General features: G+C 52.6%; 1 protein-coding gene across 3 annotated transcripts in view; it reads left to right on the forward strand.

Moving 5' to 3' along the window:
* The window catches only part of PPM1H (protein phosphatase, Mg2+/Mn2+ dependent 1H), a 253,998-nt gene that overhangs the window by 195,799 nt on the left and 40,954 nt on the right, over window positions 1-17,245 (forward strand). For all 3 annotated transcript variants that reach the window (XM_041754313.1, XM_041754314.1, XM_041754316.1), the window contains one exon: window positions 15,032-15,095. In XM_041754313.1, the coding sequence (XP_041610247.1) occupies window positions 15,032-15,095 (64 nt within the window). The remainder of the gene's footprint in view (window positions 1-15,031; window positions 15,096-17,245) is intronic.

A 17,245-nucleotide genomic window follows, 5' to 3' on the forward strand; every position in this document is an offset into this window, starting at 1 on the left:
AAATGACTGCTTGCCCCCCTCCTCCCTCCCCGCCACTCAGCCCACAAGGCCAGAGGAGGCTATGAGGTATTTATCAATGGTGGGAAGCCAAGACAGACGGGCATTGTCAGGCCACAGGGAGGAGAAAGAAAAGAGATGCCCAAGCTGGCTCCCTCCCTGTTGACCGTCCACGCACACACTCCTCTCTCTGCTCTAACGATAGGTGAAAATGTATCCCTCCCAAAGTGGCCGGCTGCTTCCAAGCCTTTCTTTCCCCTGAGGCCCTTGGCAGAGTCACAGCATTTGTCATCTACCCCTAAGTAGAGTGTACCTCCTTCCCTTCCCCGGTGACCACTGTCTGGGGCTATACAGTGCACGTGTGGTGGTGACTTAGCTCTCAGTCATCTGGGGAAGTTTTACGATGCCGAGTGCTTCTATAAATCCTTGTTACCATAGCCAGTGTCCTTTTAACCAAGGACCCCCAGAGCGGACAGGCACGTATCTTTGTACTTGGCAAACCTTCATTGTATACCTGCTGCACATTAGACACTGAGCTGTAGTTAAGAACAGGGATGTGGAGCCGTCCTTCCTGCCTGGGTCAGTCCCCAGGAATGGCTTTGGCAAATCACGTCACTTCGTTTGGTTTTCCCACGTGTAAGTGGGATTAATGACGGCACCTAATAGCAGGAGGTCACGAGTTAGTATGGCCATGTGCATGCCACAAAGTCTGGCAATGAGCACTCTATGTGCCTAATAATATAATCACCAGATACAACGGAGAGTGAGGTGGTCTGCGAGGTCTGACCCTTGCCTCAAGAGGTTTATGACCTAATAGGTGTTGGGTTGCTTGTTTTTCAATAGGAGGCTGGGAACCCCAAAGTAAAAGGAAGGCAGTTTAGAGAAATAAGAGATGGAAGGAAGGTCAAGGTGTGCTGGCTACTTGCCTGGCAGGTCTGCCCCACGGCGGCTGTGCCAGGTGAGCTGTGGGCCAGGGGCAGAGACCCCCTCATGACAATCGAGAAACCTCTCTGCCCATGAGTGCTAAGGGGTGGGGTGTTTTCTGTTTCTTTTGTAGGTCATTTTGTTTGTTTTTAGTGTGTGTGGGGGGGTGGGGTTTGGCCTATGTATTGACTCCACATCTGTTATTGAGTCCTGAGTGCTGTACCTTCTAAGGTGTCCTATAGCCCTTCTGAGCCACACCCAAGGTCCTGGGGTACCAAAGCCCTCGGTAGCCAAAGCACGCCCTCATGGAGGAGGGCCCTTACCAGAAAGGACTCCGTTCACTTCATAGGGATGACCAGCTGGCCCAGGGACTGGCTTTCCAGACATTTATTGAGCAATGCCATTTTACCTATAAACCTGTTCTTAAATTCTCAAGGTGGAGGGAAGTAGATGTGTTGGAGTTTGTGCGTAAGACAGAACATAGAGCTTATTTATAAGGGGGTTTGAAGAAATGGCCTCGTGGCCATGTTAGAGGGAGTGGTGGCTTTTAAGAGAGGGAGTTGGCCCTGGAAGGAAACTTCACGGGGAAGGCTGTTTGAACCAAAAGTCTGAAATATGAGAGGAGTTAGTTTTTGTTTTTAAGATTTTATTTATTTACTCATGAGAGACACAGAGATAATGGCAGGCACACAGAGGGAGAAGCAGGCCCCCTGAAGCAAGAGCCCAACGTGGGACTGGATCCTGGAACCCTGGGATCACGACCTGACCCACCCAGGCGCCCCTATGAGAGGAGTTTTAAGAAGGTTGAGGGCCAAAGGGAAGGACCTTCTGAAGAGAAGGCACAGCACAAGAGGAAGCCCAGAGGTATGAAAATAAGGTGTGTTTGGGAATGTGGAAGCTAGAGGTAATACTCAAAATAGTTTCAGAGGTCAGCATGGGGGGATAGGCTCCAGAGGCTCCTGGAAGCCCCCTGCTGGACCAGCTCTTAACTCTTTAACACCACAGGGATTCCAGGGGAGGGTCCTGAGCACCAGACAAGGGCACCTGGGGGCTTTGGACAGTCATTATTTGCCAACCAGTATCGAAGTATTTCAGCATTTTATTTTTTTATATATTTTTTAAAGAGCCATAGCATTATTATTTTTTTAAAGGACTTTTTTTTAAAGATTTTATTTATTTATTCATGAGAGACACAGAGAGAGAGAGGCAGAGATACAGGCAGAGGGAGAAGCAGGCTCCATGTAGGGAGCCGGATGTGGGACTCGATCTGGGACTCGATCTGGGACTCCAGGATCACGCCCTCACCTGAAGGCAGGCACTAAACCACTGCGCCACCCAGGGATCCCTATTTCAGTGTTTTAAACCTCTGTATGTGCTTATGTTGGTGGCAGCTGCTGGACACTGTCGGTGTCATGCAGAGGCAACAGAAGTGACATGCGGAGGCAAGCGAGAGGGTGTGGGGCAGCGGTGGGTAGGGAAGTGACCCCACGATCCAGGTAAGTGGATTTAAGTCAACTCAGGGGAGCTCTGATGCAGTGCTAAGGGTGGCAAGAATTAACATCTCCCTTTCCCAGAGCTCTGCACCTCTGTAGAGTAGGAAAATGGCACACAGCAGGGCAGAAATATGGAGCGGACAGTATATTTAGAAGGACATATTGTCCGATCCTCAGCCTATTTATAAGATCTTGTTTTTAAGGAAATTCCAGAGAAGTGAGCGCTACAACACCTCACCCAATTTCCAGGTACTTAGCCACCCTGCCAAGGAAGCATTTTCCTGTGTCCAACATACGTTCCTCCAGGTATAAAATTTCACCCTCACCAGAGCTTGATAAGGTCTCTTCTTTTCCCTGCCACCCCTTCCCCGCCCAGGGGGTTTCAGAGCGGGAATGCTCGGAGTCCATTTGCCTTTTGCTCTTCACCTTACTGTTCTGGTAAAAGCAATGATAAGACTCTACCAAGCCTAGGACCAGATTCCACTAGGATCAAATCAGCTTCGTGGGTCACCCAGGTTAAATCGATGCAACACACCGTGTGAGGGAACTTAGGGACAGCACACGGGACTTCATCTCTGTGGCGTGAGATGGATGTTGTAACCATTCCTCTTTCAGTAACGTGGGCGTTGTGTTGGGTCCTGGAGGCGGAAAGAAGATGAAAACAGCCCCCACTCTGAGGGTGCTTACCTACCGTCTAGTACAGGAGGAGGCCCGACCCGAAGTGGCAGGCGAATATTTACACACAGTGAAGCTTTTGCATCTGGAGCGATTATTAAAAGCATTCCAGTATCCCTGAGGTCCTAGGATCTGTCTTTTTTTTTTTTTTTCTTTTTAAAGCTCTCAGGCCATGATGATACATCCTTGAACGCTGGCTTTGGGCAGCCTTAGATACTCTTACCATGGCTGTGAGCAACCACCTGCAGAGGTGATAGGTTAAGGAACAGCGGGCAGCCCGGGCTCTCTAGCAGGTTTGTGACTTCTGGCCCCTGGTTTTCCTCCTGCTGTTGCTTGGGAATGTCTTTGTCCCCTGTGTGGGCCCAGGGCCGTGCGCAGGGAGGGGTCATGGACTAGACTAGCAGGGGAGGATGGGAGATGATCTCAAGCCCACTGGTGGCTGCAGTGGGTCAGAGTTGAAGGGAGCATCTCTTCTCCTTTCTGATGCTTGTGCCCAGAACCCAGACATGCGGACAAGTACATGGAGTAGTTAGGAGATCATGCTTCCTGGGGATCTCACTTGCTGGTTTCTTATTCCTGTTCATCGTGAATGAATGATACTCCCTCCCTGGATTTGCCTCATCCTCTTGGACGGCCTTGGACCACCCTGTGAAAAACGGGGCATCTCAGCGTGAAGACTTAGAGCCTGCAGTTTATTACCAACAGAACAATTTGGAAGCTAAACTTCAGGTTAGACTTAATTCTACACTGATCTTGAACATCCACCATATTGGCAGAAGAAGAAAAAACCTGCAAAGGTGGTGTGTTTAAACTTCTGTGTGACCTACCACTTTAAAAACCTGGAGGGTCAGGGGGGTAGACTTTTTTTAAAAAATTGTATGATTTACCCTTAATGATGAGGATTCGTAATTAAGCAATGCTGCTGGAAATCATGACATTTTATGGCATCCGCCATATATTCCTAGCTCCTCAAGGATGGCAGAGAACCATGGCGGAGAGCACGGTGCACTTTGGGGCAGACCTGGAAGTGAGCTTGACCTCTGTTTCTTAGTCATGTGACCTCCATTTTCTTCTTTGGGTTGATGTTAACATCTGTCTTACAAGCTTGTTTTCAGGGTTACATAAGGATTACATAAAAGTGCTTAGACTAATCCCCAAAAGAAAGTGAGCATACAGTGATGGGGGTATTAGAACTTCCGTGAGCGTTAGGGCCGAGGTGGCAGCAGAGGACTTGACAGCTGTTGCCTTTACCATCCCTCATCTGAAACAATAGGGCCACCTTGACTTAGGAGCCGAGAGTGTGCTGTTCTTTCCGTGGCTGAGGATCAGCAGCCATTGCCCAGGCTTGTGCTTCTTACCATGAGGCTCAAGTCATGTGAGGGTCAGCAGAAGATTCCAGAAGACTGAGGGTTTGTTTCAACTAGAGATTTTGGAAGTAGGGGAGGATGTTTCTGTGTGTTGAAATAGATGTCTCATATATGATTATTAGGCAAAATTCTTGTGGCTCTTTGGGATAAAACAGAAGACATGAAAAAGCACTGATGCCTACTATGAGATACTTGAGCCCCCAGGTTATGTTACCAGTTCAAATACACTCAAATGGAAATACTGAAATGATGTAGCATAGGGTCGAGTCCCCGGTGCATGAGTGGTTTCCCCACGGGGACACCGCAGGACTTAGTGCTCCTGTGTACAAATATCCGTTTGTCCAAAGAGAGAAATGTTTGTGAGCCGGAGGAACTGACCTCTACAGTAAAACCCTCTTTGCAGGGAACAATCTATCTGCCCTTGTCTCCCCACCATTCGTGGATATGGGATCAGTTTTGGTTATTTCTTGATTTGTATATATTGACTTGGTTTCATACGATACAAAGGCCAATGTCAAAGAAATTCATGTTTGTCTCAGAATAAATGGTCCCCGAGAAAGCAGAAATCATTCCACCATGCGTGTGCTCATAAAATAAGGATCTGTGATTCATAACCTTTGGGAAATCTAAATGCTATTGATTAGAGTATGAAGCTTTCCTAGCCAAGTGCTAATGCAACCAAGTGGATACCAAATCAGAAATAATTTCTAAATCTGAAATTTCCCTAAAAGTCATCCAGAATGTTTTATCCTGAAATATTATCAGTTCTGTTTTGTGTACACGGATGACCAATTTCATCTCCAAAAGACTGAGTCACAACATCTTCTCCATGAATCCTGTTCCACTCCTAACCTTGGGCCCGTGAGCTAAGAGACAACCCTGACTGTATCTGTGTTATTTAACTCCACAATCTCAGTGCTTGTGCTAGTGCCTGGCACTCAGCAGGTGCTCAGGAAACATTCCGGAATGATTCCAGTAGAGCTTACTGCTCTCATCTGGCCAAAGCCTGAGCTGCCGATTTGGAGCTACTAAGAGCAGGTTCTCTTCCTTCACGCAAATTTTCACCTCTTGGTAAGGACCTATTAGTGGGGCTGTGAAAGCAATTTAGTGTGTGGAGATAAGCATTTTAAACAAATTAAGTAGTGTAAGGAGAAAAGGAAATCTCTGTGTGTATCACCCGGTAAGGGTAAGTATTGTTTCCAAAATGTGTTTGTGTGTATCCTAGGCTAACAGGGTCTGCCTCCGGGGAGTCCCCTCCAGGGAGCAGAAGTGGGGACCAGAGACCTAGATGCTTCTGCCCACCATCCTCCATCCAAAACTGCTCGAAGCCTATAGACTTTGCCCCCGGCAAGCAGGCTAGTGTAAGGAGAGCAAGCTCTGAAGCCTTGTGCTACCCACCACAGACTTGGTGTTAGGAGGAGGAGTCCTTCAGCCAAATTCGAGGAACGGTTACTGCTTGCAGATTCTGGGCAGGATCTGGTGCAGGCACACTGGTGATGCGGAGGGGAGAGGTAGGCCTTTGCCCACGGGGTGTGGGTCTCTTAATCAGAGGATTACGTCAGGGGCAACTGCAAAGGCAGGAAGCAGAGTTTGGGCCCCATTATGGAGAAGGTTTTCTGGAGCCATGGCCAGAAGGGTCCCACTTTCGTTTGTTTCTCTCATCAGAGACAGCCGGACGTACACAAGCTAGGCAGCATTGCACCTCCACATTAGTGGCACCATATATCCAGGACGCTTTTACAATTCTGGCTTATTATTTAAGACCGAATCCAGACTGTTGTACTATGTTAGCATGAGAACGTCAACCCGTATGTAGTATATAGCTCAGGGCCTTGCAGGCCTCAAATAACTTAAATGATGCTCCAAGGACCAAAAGGAGAAAACAAGGTAGCATTTGTTTGTAGAGCCTTGGCCGCACAGGGAACTTTCCCAGGAACCAGTTGATGACCATTCCTAGCACAGGATCCAGGGACTCAAGGCATGACCCCATCCCCCAAAACGTAGGTTCACAAATCAGGGAAGCCTGCTATACGCTGGCAAGCCTGTGGCAGAGAGGTTAAAGGATCCTCCTCAACCCTGCAACTGCCGGGTAGGTGTGGGTGGTTTCTCAGCCTCTTCCAGTTCACACTGCGCCCCAACGGCCGCCTCTCATCCTTATTCCAGATTTCATTAGGCTTGCCTCAGATTCCTCCTCCTTGACAGTTTGGTGACATTTTTCCAGCATATTAAGATTTGATCCAAAGACAAATTTAAGAAACTAATGGGGGATTTCTTAACTAGGAGTCTTTGAAACCAGGAGGAAAAAAAAAAAGGCCCCCTTGGAGGAAGATCTTAAAAAATAAGAGTAAGATGTAATAAAATATAAAATATTCTTGTGTTGCTTTCACGGAGACATGCGGATATTCACACAGTGAAGGGGGAGTGGGCTGCCCGTCTCAGGGCAGGAGCAGGAGCAGGAAGCGGCCTCCATTTACTGCTCTGTGGCTTTGGGTTTTGATTCCTTTGAAAATACAGATGGCTGGTAGGACAAAAGGAAGCATGAGGTGACTGCCAACTCTGTTGCTTTTTCCAGGAAGGTCTGGGCAGGGTGGGTGTGGAGAGAGGCGGGTCCGGGGAGAGCCTCTGTGGATTCCATGAATTGCTGAGTTGGGGTTGTGCCAAGCCCTTAAAAGCCATGAGTGGCATTTGGGCTCCAGGCATGTGTCTGCTCCTGACCAGCCAGGCCCAGGTGGTGGTTCATCCCGGCCTCCAGGGAGTCGAGCTTTTGTTGACATATGGCTGTAGGAAGCAGATGTGGGGACCAGAGACCTAGACGCTTCTGCCCACCATCCTCCATCCAAACCTGCTCAGGCCCTGTGCAGCGTGTCCGTGTCTGTCTAAGACTTGGTGTTCGCTATGAGCAAAAGGAGACTTCTTGTGCCTTTTACTTTGCTCCAGAAGGGGCATTTCGGCTTGTCGCTCTGGGGGAGAAATGCTCCCTTTGTGCCTGTTTGAGGCCAACCTCAAAGCATCCCCTGTCGATTACAGGCTCTGAGGTTTCTGAGTCTCTGATCCTTTACCTTAGAGCAGAACAATGGACTTCTCTGAATACAGGTGCACAGGCGCTGGCTTTTGTGCTTTGATATCCTCCGTAGCAGTAGGAAAAGCATGAATTGGGGTGGCCTGGGTGCTCAGCAAGAAGCGGTTTTCCTGCGGGGGTGTGCTCACCAGCTATTGCTCTGCGTCATAGTGAAGAAAGACCGAGACTGCCAAGGCCTTCACAGCCACAGTTGAGATAAAAAGCCCCTTATCCTTCATAAAGGACTTCTCAGCCCTATTTGCATTAATCTTTGCAGCCTTTCCTGCAGAATCCAGCTGAAGAAGCACATTCAGCGAGGTTGAGGGACTTTACCAAGGTCACACAGCTAGTTCACTCGAGGACTGAGCTGGGACTTCAAAACCTCTGACCCCAGGCCTGGTGTTCTTTCATATATCCCAGTAGAGGGAAGGGAGGATCTAGGAAGAGAGCCCCCCGGGGGAGGGACAGGCATCCCAGGCCATGGGGAGAGGTTAGCGAGTGGAAGAATGTGACCCACTGGTGTGTGTCACTGGGCTCCTACGAGCGGACTGTGGGGATTAGGCCGTCCCAGAGGGGGCACATTCTTCTTAAATGACTTTAAAGTGTCACTAAGGGAATCAAGACTTAGGGAAATGAGTGGTATTTCTGTCCCTCAGTCTAATGAAAGGTCTTGATTTGGAAGAGAAAGAAGATCATGGGAAGTGATCTAGGTGGATGATGCCAAAGTGTGAACTTTGGGGTTCCTGGCCTTGTGGGTTAAGACGTCCAAGTGGGGGCTCTAGCTTGGGAATGGAGCAATCTGGCAAAGACACAGAAGGACTTTCTCAGTAGGAGACTTGCCTTAGCAAGTTAATATGGAAGACATGTGTCGAGGTAACACTATATACCCTGGAGAAACACGTAACAGCACAACACCTGCCGTTCCGGAGGTGGAACTTAGGAATTGTCAGGAGAAAGTAATAGGCAAGAGGATCATAAATGCCATTTTTTATAGCTTTGTGACTCTGTACTACTATATATCGGTAGTAAAGGTGGACCTAAAATTCTAAAGTAAAGAATTAAACACAAGTTCAGGGTATCACCGACAGGACTTGGCCCTGAGTCTCAGCCATAAAAAAAGCTTACCAATTAAGGCAAAATGAATGGGGAAGCCAAGACTTTGTTATGTCTTTAGCTAGTATCTGCTTCACGTCCACGATGTGCCTGCACAGTCGTAGACAGGAGGATTTGGCCACGAATAAGGGGAAAGTCCCTGCCTTTGTTGGACTAATGTGCTGGGGCCGGGGGTCGGGGGATGAGAAACAAGTAAACACAATTCATATAAATAGGTAGTTTCAGACTATGCTGTGCAAGCCCAGGGAGAGCTGAAGCGCGGTGGCCAGGAGCAGTCCGAGAAGGCTGAGCGGGCCCAGGAGCCAGGGGGGAGGCCCAGGGGAGGGCGGCCCCAGGCAGAGAGCCCACCGAGGCCGCGTAAAGAGATGGCAAGGAAGCTACTAGCTTCGGGGAGCCTAGTGGAGGGCGCCTGCGTGGCTCCATCAGTTCAGCACCTGCCTTCAGCTTGGCTCACGATCCCAGCGTCCTGGGATCAAGTCCCACATCGGGTTCCCTGCTCAGGGGGGTGTTGGCTTCCCCCTCTACTCATCCCCTCTGCTTGTGCTTTCTCATGCTCACTCTCTCTCAAATCAATAATTTTTTTTTAAATCTCTTTTAAAAATTCTTTTTTTAAAAAAAGTGGAAGGATAAAAGATGTCAGAGCAGCGTGCAAAGATCAGATCTCACAGGGCCTTATTGTTGGGGTCTATTTTCTATGGAAAGCCAATGGGGAATCTTAAGGTGAAGGGTGAGGATTGTGAATTAAGAGAGACATGGTGGTGGGAGATGGGCTAGCAGGCCGCTGCTCAGCCAGCCCACAAACACAAGCAAACCTTTGTCTGGGAACAATGACAAAACTGACACCGAGACAAAAGGTGTTGTCCCAGAGGAGCCCTCGGAGGGACATCGGCGGGGCTGGCTGGGGCCTCGGGAGCGCCGGTGTCCCCAGCAGGTGTCTAGCAGCCGCGAGGGCCACACGCAGCCAGCCAGGCGGGGGGCGCACCTGCCCTGGGTGAGGTGGATGAGCAGCGGCAGCAGGAGATCCAGAAAGCAGTCGGGGGAAATCAGAAAGCCCTTTGCTTTTGTTTTTTGGTTTTTTTGTTTGTTTGTTTTTTAATTTATTTTTTATTAGAGTTCAATTTGCCAACATATAGCATAATACCCAGTGCTCATCCCATCAAGTGCTCCCCTCAGTGCCCGTCACCCAGTCTTGGTTTTGTAAATCTGCGTAGGACAAGAAACCACAAGGAGGGATAGAGCCCCTGCCCAGGAGGCCTTCCTCGGTTTGCCCGCACCCTCAGATGCTTGCTGGCCCCGTTGCACCTTGGCACCTCCTTCATACCCGGGATGCCACAGGTGGCAGGATGAAAATCCCTGGCCCCCCAGGACCTATGTGGGCCGGGGGTGCAGGGGAACAACAGAGGAGAGGAAGGAAGGAAGGAAGGAAGGAAGGAAGGAAGGAAGGAAGGAAGGAAGGTGCTTCCCGAATTAGGGCAGGCAGGGAGCAGTGAAGGGGAGTAGGAAATGTCGGGGAGGCCCCCGATGTTAAAGTGCTTTCAGTGCTTGGCTTTTATTTAGAGGAGGCTGGGGAAACCGATGGGGGGTTAGAGCAAGGTAATGACGCTCCCTGACATTTTAAAACGATTACTCTGGTTGCTCTGAGAATACAGATAAAGGACAAAACTGAGCAGGTTCCAGCACCTTTCCTGCTGTCCCCCTGGTCCCAGCACCGTCCACTGTCACCTAGGTAGATGCCAAGGCGCGGGACCCGATGGCATCTGCTGGACGTCAGCCGACCAAACACTCAACTCCTGTGGTTTCTGTCCCCTTAGAGGGTCAAGCGGGGGAGGAGGTCTGGGCTGCCAGCAAGAAGCGTATTGGGAAGAGCTGTCCCAAGCGGAGGCTGCCTGGGGCATCTGTGCAGCCTGGATGACTTAGGGCTGCAGGACCCATGGGGACAGTGGCCAGAGGGCCCAGGGGGTTGGGGGGAGCTCCAAGGAGAGGCTGTCCTTGCAGCAGAGCCCGCGTGACCAGGGGCCTGGGGAGCCACAGGACGGTCATCAGGAAGTAGGTTGGGAGTTATCAGGCCCGGATTCCAGAAGCATCCCCCACACAAATGAAATTACTGAGGATAACGTTGGGGAGAAGAGGGGGAAGCCGGCTGTGAACCCAGGCCACGGCCATCAGGGGGGTTGGGAGAGCACCGTGCTGGTGGGGAGTTGAGCCAGGGGGCAGGGTGGCCCTGGGGGCAGCAAGCCTCCAGGAAGGGCAAGGGACGCCCCTCAGCCTTGGGAGTTGGGGGGCTTGGAACACGCCAGCGGCTGCCGGGGTGTCAGGATTCCCGGGGCTGTTTCCCGGTAGAAGCAGATGGTGTCCCCAGGCACCCAGGACGGTGACTGCCAGCGCCGTCCACCCGGGGCAGCCGCCGGGGACCCGCGTGACGGGTGTCGGCCCAGGTAGGGCGCCCGCACTGCCGTGCAGCCCCGGGAACCAGCCGAGCCTCGGCTCCTCGGCTTCGCAAAATCAGTGTCGTGGTGGAAAACCCTTACTTTCCAAAAACCTGTTTGATGGAAACTTCTCTGCTTAATGAAACTGGCCTCTGCTTGGGGAAAGCCCTTGAATCCAGCTCTCTTTAAGCCTCGATTTTTTTTTACCCCCCCCCATCCTTCTATCAGTTGGCCTCATAAATATTCATTAAGGATTGACCCCAAATTAGAGTAATTCTGAAAAATCTTTCGTAAGCCTTTCAGTTTCACTTTCTTGTTACAAGTAATTCTCTGAATATGCTCTCTGGTCACAGTGTCATGAAGACTAGGGAGGAATTGAGTTTTTGGAGTTTTTCAATTCAGTCAGGGTTTGTGAGCTCATGGGACCTGGTAGGAAGGCCTCTGTATTGTCTATAGTCATGCTCCCCAGTGCCCCCCCCCCACCCGGGGCTCAGGCTTCGAACTGCCGTCCTTCCCTTGCAGCCCCGCGGCTGAGGAGGGCGGTGAGGCCCACAGCCTGACACGGGCTGTGATGCAGGATCAACAGCAGGCAGGCCTGCAAGTGGGTAGGAGCAGGGGAGGCAGGGCGCTGGGGGGCTCCGGCTGTGACCCGGGGTCCCGGGATCGAGTCCCATGTCGGGCTCCCTGCGTGGAGCCTGCTTCTGCCTCTGCCTCTCTCTCTGTGTCTCTCGTGAATAAATAAATAAATCTTAAAAGAAAAGAAAAGAAAAACGGGAGGCCCCCCGAGCTGCAAACCCATGCGTGAGAGGCCCGCCGTCCTGGGGCGGGACCCTGTCGCGCTCTGCAGACTCCTGCACCCGCAGGCCCAAGGATGCCCACCAGTGCCTCCCTGCTCCCCATGCCGTCCCCTTTTGTTCTTTTGCTCCCCACACCCACCCCAGAAGATTCCCTTCTGTCCTTTGCCAAAGACACCTGTTCTTCCTCCGGTGCCTGCTTTTCTCCCCGACAGGCAGGCAGACACGTCTCATCTCAGATTTTCCAACCAGAGCAAGAAGCACCAGAGCCAAGCCCTGACATCCCGTTGCTTCGGTGTGTCGCTTCAGGCCGCTCAGGTGTGTGTGATCCCAGGAGAGTGACTTGCCCTCTCTGAGCCTCAGTCTCCTCCGGTCAGGTGGGCCACCCGAGCGTCACTTTCCGACTCAGCAGCCCGCCCCACGTGCGGCCCGTAAGTCAGCACTGCGGTGGTGCTTTGTGGGATTTTTTTAAACATACTTTCTTTTTTAAGATTTATTTATTATTCATAGAGAGAGAGAGAGAGAGGCAGAGACACAGGAGGAGGGAAAAGCAGGCTCCATGCAGGGAGCCCGACGTGTGACTCGATCCCGGAACTCCAGGATCACACCCTGGGCCCAAGGCAGGTGCTAAACCGCTGAGCCACCCAGGGATCCCCGTTTTTGTGGTTTTTTAAAAAAAATTTTTATTAGAGTTTGATTTGCCAACATATAGCTTAACACCCAGTGCTCATCCCGCCAAGTGCCCCCCAGTGCCTGTCACCCATCACCCCACACCCCACCCACCTCCCCTCCCGCTATGCCATAGTGCTTTGAGGGAATTTATCCGAACTTGAGTCAAGCTACCAGTTCAAAGTCTTGAGGGCCTCATTCTGTCTCCGTGACACCGGACCCCACGCATGGCAGGAAGCCCCCGGCCTCTCCGTGATGCCTGGGCCCGGACACACAGGGGCCGAGGCCGGGGCTCGCGCTTGCTCAGGGCTGTCCACCTTGCTGCTTGCCAGCGCCGCCCACGGGAGGCCACTTCCCTGACTGAAGGCCAGTGACGGCAGGAGCAGAATAAGTCTTTTTCCAAAGTCGCCGTTGTTAGTTTTCCTATTTTTGTTGTTTTCAAAGATGAAAAACTAGCAACTAAAGTACGAGAGCCTGCACTGGGCACGTAGGTGACCAGGCCAAGGTGAGCGGGCATCTCTGAGAGCTGTGGTGAGCGGCTTGGCGGGGCCGGGGGTCTGTGCCCCGAGCCTCCGGGGACCTGCGGGGAGCTCGCGGGCTGCCCTCTCAAGCCCGTCCCTGCCGAGCCCCGAGTAACTTCAGTCACCGATGCTGCAGTTTCTGCCTGCAGCCTCCCGTTTAATCCCTGACTCCTGTGGGGTCTTCAGAGCCCAGTCCCCCTCCGGCCGCGTCTCCTGTCCCCGCTTCTCGGAGTCTGGCCGTCCCTAAGCCCTGCTCCTGCCCACTGCTCTTGGGCCATGTCCCCCCATCCACTGAGCCCCATAGTAGGTCACCTTGAGGGCTAAGCTAGTTGCCCGATTGATTTTGATTGTTACACAGAGAGGCAGAGACCCAGGCAGAGGGAGAAGCAGGCTCCATCCAGGGAGCCCGACGGGGGCCTCGATCCCCGGTCCACAGGATCAGGCCCTGGGCCCAAGGCAGGCGCTAAACCGCTGGGCCACCCAGGCTGCCCCAGGACAGTTCTTTTTCTGCGACTGGGATTCCTGGAGCACCTCGGGGCGCACGTAAGGGCGGTGCCAGCCGCTGGGCAAGCTCTCGGCGCGTGCCGGGCCCGAGCCACAGACCCCTGAGCTGGGCATGTTCACCAGGCCGCGCGGGTACACCTCGGGTCTCCTCTCTGACAAATGAGGATCCTGAGGCCCAGGCAGGTTCACCCGGCCGCCCGAGGCCGAACACGGGCCCCGGCACATCCTGTGCCAAATCTTCACCAATCCCCTCGGGAGGGAACCGTTGACCTAAATAATTTCCCAGAAACTAAAGCTGGCCCTGCGTTAGCTTTCGGGTTGAACTCTCTTTGAACCGGGGCGCGTTCTTTCGTATACCAAGAGCTTCCGTCAACTTGATGGCAGGTTCACTTCCAAGGTGCCTCCGTGTATCGCCGGGATTGGAAGCTCGTTACACAAATTAGTTTTCTCTATGTGCTCAGTGGACGTTATTTTAGAGAAGCACCTCGTTTCGAGCACCCCACCTAGTAGAAGCTACCCCAGGTTCTACTTGGTGCCCCTGATACTCCTTGGAGGTGGTTCTGGCCCCATCCTGCAGAGAGGGGAGCTCTGTGCCAAGGTTTGGGTATCTATGGAGCATTAGTGATCGGCATGACTATGTGAGCGCTTCCTAAGTGCCAGGCTCCGTGCCAAGTGCTTTACATCCTATGTGGCTCTCCTCATTTTACAGATGGGGAAACTGAGACCAGACAACGTGGAGCTGCTTGCCCAGGGGTGGTACACTTAGCCATCAAGTGCCTTGTTCCTTTGCTGCTTGCTTTTTAACTTCTCACGAGCAGAACTGCTGGACGTGGACTTCATTTCCTCCCTGGGGTTATCCCGGGCTTAGCCGGGCCAGCCTCTGCTGTGGGTAGTGGCACCTGGGCAGCCACGTCCAGGATCAGCCACCAAAGCATAAACCGGCTTTTCCTCCCATGTATGTCGAAGGACCACTGAATAGCTGTTGTGAAACAAAGAACTTTCTGCCAACCTTGAATATCACAGCGAGGTCAAACAGGCTCCAAGTGCTCCTTCTCCAGCCATCGCAGCACGAGGCTGCTTGGGGATAAACAACCCCCGAAGGGCAGGCCTGGCTCACGGAGCCCTTTCACGCCTCATCCGTCTTGGCCTTGGATCAATGGCAAGACCCTTGTCAGTGCGGCCGGGGCACTTCCTGGTGCGCAGGACAACACCCCACTGTCCCCCTACCTGCTCCTTATGATCAGACCGCCTTATTCTGTCCCTCTGCGAGCATGCACAGGGTTGACAGTTCCTGGCTTGTCGTTTTTGCGTACACCCACGCGATTCCGAAGGAAGAGCACCTCGGGGAACAGAGAGGGTGGCAGCGCACTGCGTGATGGAGCATCTGGGACCGTGGAGCACCCAGCCGCCAGTGTCAGGGCAGCGGGGCGCTAAGTGAGGGCAAACCTTTTTCTTTTTGTTTTTTTAAAATGTTGTCTATCCCCCTACAGGGCATACAAAACCATCGAGGATGATGACTTGAAGTTTCCCCTCATATACGGAGAAGGCAAGAAGGTAGGCATGGCCCCCCCCCTTCCCCGGGACCGAGACAGCTGGAAGAATGAATATCGCCTTCGTTCCTCCTGCCTTGACTGAGGGGCTGTGGGGTTGGTGGGGGGCCGGGCGGGGCAGCGATTGCTGAGCCCCGGGGTTGCAGGTGGGATTTGTGCAAATGACATGCCACGTCCCGGAGTCCAGAGCTGAGCGTGACCGCAGGCCCGGGCATCACGCCCCCGTATTGGCCACGACAAGCCACGAGGCTGCTATTAGCGTCAGCCAGTGGCCAAGGCTCTGAGGCTGCGAGGTGACCTGCACGCACGCATGAGCGGGCACATGGGCCGCGGTTTGGGCTCAGTAGCTGTGATTGCCGCGCAAGGGGCGGTTCCGCGGTGGGGGGGGGGGGGGCGTAGGGAATGAAAGGGAATGAAACCTGAGCTTCCGATTCCCGTAGGGATCATTTTTCAAACGACCTTTGCCCGTGGAAACCTCCCCATCCCGCCAGGAAGGGACGGGTGCCCCAACCGTCGGTGTGGGGGATGATGCGGCAACGCGCACCCTCAGCCCAGCGACCTGGGCCTGCCGCTCTAGCCCCTGTGGGGCCGAGATCTCAGGACCACCCAGTGAGTCCCAGTAAGCCCAGAGCCACCTCCTGTGATCTTTGTACCCCTAGCACCTGCCCTCCAGTACCTGGCCTACACGGGTCCCCAGTGAATGTAGAAGTATTACTCGGACTTCTCGGTGGTGTCCAGTGTGCTTCCCCCGTGCCCGAGGGAGAGGGACTGATGGCCCTTAGAGGATGATCGGAGTAGGCCTGAAGGGCGCCAGGCCTTGCCCAGTGCAGCCCATGTCTGTGTCACAGGCACATCACGTTCCTCCAGCATTTCAGATGACTATAGCTTGACGGGTCCGTGACGGGCAGCTGGCGACTTGTGTCACCGGACCTGAGGGCCTAGTTAAAAGCCACCGTGGCTCCAGGCTGTTCCAGGCTTGCTCCATGGTACAGCAGCACAAGATCCCCCGTCGGGGGATCCGGGATTTCTCGAGAAATATTTACAGCCGCCACATGGTCGGTTCTGTCTCGATCCGTCCCAGGGGTGTTCTCTCTCCTGTCTGCACACACCTACCCAGAAGTTTCCTAAGACTTCCACAGCCGTAACTTCTCATTCTATTCCTGCCAATGCTCTTCAGGATTTGTGTGGGTAACACCTACATACTTTGTAAACAAGTTCAGTAACTAGCAGAAACATCAGATTTCTTTGGACTAGAACGCCCACCTGTGCTTTTCCAGCCAGAGAAGCTGCCACTGCAGTGGGGAGAGCAGAAGGGCCGCAGGGGAATCAGAGTTTTTGCGTCTAGAGTTGAACACTTGCTCGCTCGTAGGAGCCGCCGCCGCTCCCCAGCACAGCCCCCAGCTGCGGCCCGCCTGATCAGGGGTCGCCAGGCTTCATGTCACCTGCCTGCCTCTCACCCCCTTTGACACTTGCCTTTAAAAAAAAAAAATCTTTCAATGGTTTCATTTCTGCACACCTGCCCATCTTCTGCTCCATAACGATCCAAACGAGGTCCAAAATCCATAGCCTTTTTTGGGAAAACAGGATAACAGTTTGGGTTGTCATGTTTTTTAGCATTTGTAAGTTACTCTTATGACCCAAAGAATTGAGTGAGGCTTCAGGCCTGGGTCTTGGCACGGTGACACTACCCTGGATACCTTGCTGACGATCCGGGGGGGTGGGCCATTGGTCTCCATTCCACCCAGAAGGACTTCCACGCCATCCCTCTGAGCTTACCTGTCTCAGTGCCACCCATACTTTTGCACAAACGTATGGTGGCACCACCTCCAGGAAACTTTCTCAGCAGAGTTTTTACCTCCTCTGATCTCCTCTAGCCCATGGCTGTTGTGCCTTTCAGCACTTGGCCACATGTTACATATCATCGGTGAGACGCGCACCCCTTTTCTCCCCTCACAAGTTCCTTTATATCAGGGACAAGTCCTGGGGTGTTTGCCCCCCACAGCATGTTTCTGCGCACGGTAGGCTCTCAAGGAATGTTTGGGTGAGTCAGATGGCAGTGGATATTTAGGAGATAGTTAGGCTGATTGGTTAGGCATCAGTATAATAGTACAATTTCCTTGATTTCCTTAAAGCATCAGGAAAACTAAACTGTTT

Source organism: Vulpes lagopus, chromosome 5 (genome assembly GCF_018345385.1).
Source record: "Vulpes lagopus strain Blue_001 chromosome 5, ASM1834538v1, whole genome shotgun sequence".
NCBI classification, from domain to species: Eukaryota; Metazoa; Chordata; class Mammalia; order Carnivora; family Canidae; genus Vulpes; species Vulpes lagopus.